This window comes from Pteropus vampyrus, unplaced genomic scaffold, assembly GCF_000151845.1.
Source record: "Pteropus vampyrus isolate Shadow unplaced genomic scaffold, Pvam_2.0 Scaffold15, whole genome shotgun sequence".
Lineage (NCBI taxonomy): Eukaryota > Metazoa > Chordata > Mammalia > Chiroptera > Pteropodidae > Pteropus > Pteropus vampyrus.
Genome location: NW_011888796.1, coordinates 1,040,824 through 1,046,413, shown reverse-complemented (window position 1 = coordinate 1,046,413; position 5,590 = coordinate 1,040,824). Strand labels below are relative to the sequence as shown.

General features: G+C 48.0%; 1 protein-coding gene across 3 annotated transcripts in view; it reads right to left on the bottom strand.

The window, feature by feature from the left end:
* Nucleotides 1-5,590, bottom strand: part of ACTN1 (actinin alpha 1) — a 93,973-nt gene that overhangs the window by 29,911 nt on the left and 58,472 nt on the right. For all 3 annotated transcript variants that reach the window (XM_011383809.2, XM_011383818.2, XM_011383800.2), the window contains exons 4-6: nucleotides 3,551-3,637; nucleotides 1,661-1,748; nucleotides 1,026-1,104 (exon numbers count right to left, since the gene is read on the bottom strand). In XM_011383809.2, coding sequence (XP_011382111.1) covers nucleotides 1,026-1,104; nucleotides 1,661-1,748; nucleotides 3,551-3,637 — 254 coding nt within the window. The remainder of the gene's footprint in view (nucleotides 1-1,025; nucleotides 1,105-1,660; nucleotides 1,749-3,550; nucleotides 3,638-5,590) is intronic.

The window sequence follows — 5,590 nt, the reverse complement described above, 5'->3', positions numbered from 1 at the left end:
TCTTGGTAGGCAGAGGCCCCAGCCTCAAGCTTCAGGCCCAGCTTAGGATGATGAGAGGGGATGAGAATCAATTCCTTTCCTCTCTCACAAACCCTTATTGGCAGCTCACTCCCCCACAGCCTGGAAACCGAGGGCCTGGTGCAGGCAACGTCAAGCCTTGCTTGGTCACTGAGAAGCAGCAGAGGCCCTTGTGAGGGCACAGGCAAGGTGGGGACCTTCACTGAACACTGTGTTCTCCAAGTGTCAAGATCAAGTGGAGAAATACGAGATTCAAGCATAGAAAGGTAACATTCCAACCCAAGCTCTAGATCATCAACTGGGACATGGGGAGGGCTCCAGGGGTGGCTGAGGCACGGATGGGCTGAGACAGAAGACAGGGTGAGTACAGTCTCCAAGGTCTAGGCCAGTGTCTTTTAACCAGCCCAGATGCTAAGAACCACCATGAGGCTAGGAACACAGTTCCCACCTCCTGGTATGCTGCTCAGCACACACACACTCGAGAAAATCCCCCAACAGCTTCATGCTTGAAACATAAAAGAAATCAAGAGCAGCAAATAAAACTCCTACAGCCAAATTCCAGCGTTGAGAGAAACCAAATCTATGGTGGGAACCTGCCCAGGACTGCACAGCGAGCCTTGGACAAGGCTGAGATAAGTGCTCCGAAGAATACGTGATATTTTAAATTATGAAAGTAGCACGTCCTCCTGACGAAACCCAGAAAAACAGGAGGAAATGCCACTTGCTATTCCATCACCGCAGCAAAGTTGCTGTGGTGGCTCTCATGCCCTCCTGATGGGCGGGGCATGTGGGCACAAACACACTTGCTGTGCGAGCATAGGACTGAGGCGGCCCGAACAGTGAAGGTGTTTTTCTCTTACTTCTAGACAGTCTGTCTCCTTGGCGAATCTAAGAAGACTGACACCCCGCACGCTGGGCCACAGGCTCTCAGAAGAAGGGGCCCAACCCCACCCGCCTAGGACCAGGGGCCAGGAGCTGCAGTGGGCGGTCAGGTGAGTTGCACATACCTTCCGTAGCTTCCCGTAGTCAATCAGCTCAGGCCGATGTCGGTGGATCAAGGCACAGAAGCCAAGGCCGTCCTTCCAGCTGCCCGGGCGGGCGGGGGGCGGGGGGGAGAGAGGGTGGGGCGAGCTGGTGAGTGGGGCTTTGCACTAAGGGTAAAGCACTAGGCAGGGGTCCCCTTTCTTCTAGAGGCGATCTCGTAACCTTTTGGAGCAGGAGTCAGAAGACAGGAAGCAAAGGGACATTTCTTCCTGCCACAACCCCAAGCACTGGCGTCAAGACTTTGTGGGATTTGGCAAGTTGAGATACATGCCACATCCCACTCTACGCTCCACCAAGGCCATGCGCCTGTCTGTTCCATTCCATAACCCCAGGGTGGAACTTCTCAGGCACTGTCCTTAGGGAGTTCCCCAGTAGTCCGAGCATCAACCAAATGTGTATGAGGCTGTAGCCATGTCCGAGACACCGCTGGACGGGAGAGGGGGCACCACAGTCGGCAGCACTGCCTTCCCATAAAAAGCGACCTCTTCCCCAAGGGCCTTTGATCTGTACTAGAGCTGAGACCACCCAGCCAAGGGGGCCTGAGGGGCCTGAGGGAAGCAGCCTCATTCTGTAAGAGCCCCTCAGCCCCGCCACTCACCTTATGTGGAAGTTCTGGATGTTGACGTTTTTATAAGGGGCTGTCTTTCTCTGACACCACAGGAGCAGCCCTTCCTTCGCCGAAGTCTCTGTGGGGAAAGGGACAACAGACAGAGAGGTCAGGTAGGGAAGGAGACAATGAGCAGAGGTCAGTGGGCTGGCTTGGTGGAGGGAGGGCTGTTGACTCATGGGAGGCCTCACTGTGGCCACAGGGTCCATGCTCTTTCACATAAGGGGTCCACACAAAGAGCCCTGGATTCCAACCCTGCTGCTATCAGGCCATCAAGTCTATTTCCCTGACAAAGGTTGAGAAATTATCTGATAAACACAGAAGCACACTAGGCAGCTTTTCAGAGCTAGCCATATTACACGCTGAAATACTGAGATGATGGCCTTTCAGACTATCTCCCTGTCACTCTATTTTACTTAAGAAATGATAGCAATACAAAATGAGCTGGCAACCTAGGTCAGGTGGCCAATTAAGGGAGGAAGGGTTGATTTAGATGACATTTAAAGTGTAGGAATCTCCAGACAGGAGTGCATGTGCGCCTTGTGGAGTGCACGCAGCCACGAGGGAAAAAAGCATTAGGACTCCTATTCAGATGTAGTGTTTGTCCAAATAACAAGGTTTCCTTATATTTAACACATGCATCAACAACAAAGTCTGTAAGATAAGGCAAATATAAGGGGACCCTGGGAAATCCTGGCACAGGAAAGCTGTAAACCACACTGCCCATGTGCTCACATCTGTGAATTACAGGTTATGGTACCCAGTGAAGTGGCTTCCTGAGTCTCATTTACTTTCAACTCACAAAACAGACTTAAAAATGACATTAAACAATTCCTACAAAAATAATATAATTCAAGCACAAGCAATTAAAACGTGAGCAAAGCTAATGCTCTTAGTTCAAGCTCTTCATCAACGACTACAAGATTAAAACGATTTAATCAGAGCTGACAAGAAGCCTGCTCAAAAAACAATCAAATTCATCAAGAAGGCTATTTGAAAAATGGATTTATGTCTACCACCACTAACAAGAACCATGCCCTCAGTGACTACTGTGGGCATCTTTTAAACCACTTCCGCCCTAAATACCACGTATTTATAAACCAAACAGACATTCACATCATTGTATCACCAAGTGTCAAGCCAAGACTTCCATGACAAAGCAATTCCGTCCACACTGTTCTCATTAAAAAGTTACTTTGAATAAAAATCTTTTCAAGATTTATGAGACATTAAAACGAATTTAAAATATTTTTAAAATATCTCTATCCCATCTTATTAAAATTCATTTTGGTATGTGTTTTATAATATGCAAAGCAATACGTAAATATAATTTTTGACAAAATAAATACACACATATCAGCCTAAAAGTCGCTGGAATGTGGAATCAAAAGTTCCGAGATCACTGACCCAACTGTGGCAGTGGCCCCTTGCAGATCTGCGAAGTGGCCACCAGAGGGTGCCCTGGGAGCAGAGTGGAGGCCCTGGGGGGCGGGCGGGGTCGGTTCACCCTCTTGGTTGCTATTCTCCTACCCTTTCGGATTTAACAATCCAAGAGCCACGTGGGATTTCCAATACACTTCTCCACTGCAGCCTTGGGCTTTCTCGAAGTGGGGGGTGGGAGGGTTCCCAAGGGCCACCACACCTGTGGGAACCGGCACTCCACACAGTTCTTAACTTCTCTACAGACTAGGAGAGTGGACAGATGCCAGCAATGGGTTGAAAGTTCAGGATGTGGCCCATGATCAAGCCCCATTGCCTGGGTAAGAGAGCTCCCCAGGCTGAGCCCAGGAAGGAAGACATGAACAGTGAAGGCACTGGCGGCGAGGGGTGGGGGCAGGCGGGCAGGGAATGAGATGAAACGGAGCAGAGCAGAAGACCTACCTTCCACAGAGATGTCCTGGATGGCGAAGCGGAGGATGATGGTCCAGATCATGCCCAGGGTCATTTTCACGTTCCCGTCCACAATTTCTACAGGAAGAGCAGACGTGTTAGGATGGGTGTTAGCAGGGATGGAGTAAAAATTCCCTGAGTGCCCGTGCCGCTCTGCACGCCATGTAGGGAATCAAAGACCACACAGCTCCACTTCTAGAGGGCAGTGAGTATGTTGTTTAAAGTTGGTGTAATTATATGTCACGGGTAACAAGACCTGGGGCGTCCTGGGAATATGAGGTATGGGTGGTCGATTCTACTGGGTAGGTCAGGAAAGGCAACAGAGGAGGTATCTTAAACCACCAGCCGCGTTCACCAGCCTGACAAAGAGGGAGGATTTCTAAGCCACTGCGAAGGTACTAGCAACTCTGTGAGGTAGAGACCTCTGGAAAGTTGCAACTGTCAAAATAGCCATCCATACCCAGAGAGCCAGTACAGGCAACAGAACCTAAGGTTTGTAAACAGCCACCTTGAAGGAGCCACAGACTCTCACATCAACCTCATAATGCCATTAGTTGGGTATTTTTTAATTAAAGAAAAATCAAACAGCTTCAAGATCATGACTAAGAGCTACCCTACTAAATTCAGTCCAAGCAGCACTTTTTAGACTTTTTAAATATGCTATAAATTCTATGAAGTAGTTTTTATCCTGTATCAGGCAATACAAACATAAAGAAGCCCTGTCTTGAAGGAACCTCAGACATGGAATCATTTGTGGTCTTGGGGGCTGAGCAGGTGACAATCAATCAAATGTCTACTCCTTATTCTCATCTGCTTCCAGACCAGGAGACAGTAACCTGAGCCTGTGGTATGGTATTCTCAGTGAAGAGTTAGGCACCCAAAGATTCTTTATTTTTTCCTACGTGCAACACTAGTTTTTAGGGGAGACACAACAGAACCATGAGAAGGGGCAACTTCCAGGACTCCTGGTTCCTTGAGCCCACACCCACTAGGGTTTGCTTCCCACATACCTCTTAAACAAGAGTGGAGTCCATTAAGGAAATTACACCCTAAGAGCTCATTCCCTTCCTTAGAAGGGAGGGCAAACTGCACGCTGCTGTACAACCAACAAGGTACAGGGCACTGCTGGGGCTTCTCAGCGGCAGGTGACTGTTGAGCCTGCACTGAGGTGCTGAGCAGAGGAGGAGCAGTGTCCGCTTTGGACTCAGGACAGGATGTAACTCTTCCTGCTCACAGGATGGCTTAAATGCCCCTCCCAGAGCCCCAGATACCAGTGGGGCCCAGACTCGAATCAGAGGGCCCAGGTTAGAGACACAGGGAACTATAGCAGCGTGTGACCATTTTCCTGGACAAGTAAAACAGGCAGCCAGCTCTTTGCAGAGCACGCTGGGGGAAGTCGAGTCAGTTAATAAGGTAAGAATCACTACATAAAGGGTTTACATTTCTAAAATACCCTTTCATTTGCGACTTCCAATGGTTTCACATTTGTAATGTTTAAAAAGCTTATATAAATTTCCAAGAATAAAAGCCTAAATTCACAATAGATAAATAGGCAAAAGACATGAATAGACACTTCACAAAACAAACTAGAAATAACCCATTCATAAGGATATTCGATCTCACTTCTAATTAAAGAAATAAAACACCATTTTCCCAGCTATTAAATTAGCAAAATTTTTTAAAAAGCAAACTCACACTTTCATGGTAAGGCTACCACAATGTGGCTAAAAGTGGACATTGGCTTAAAAAAAAAAAAAACTTTCTGGGAAATAATTCAGCAACAGGGAGTAAGCATCTTGGAGCTGTTCAACTTTCTGAGAGTGAAATTCTACCTCTGGGAACCTATCCCTAGCAAAGATGTGAAACACAGAGTAAGGCTGCCGTATACAGGTGCTTGTGCGGTCACTTATCACGCCCCAAGGTGGAAGTCACACGGATATACAAAGTACAAGTGTGAACGAGTAAATCCCCAGACCCCGTCACCCCTCTGCTCAAAACCTCCACGGCTTCCCATCTCACTCAGAGTCAAAG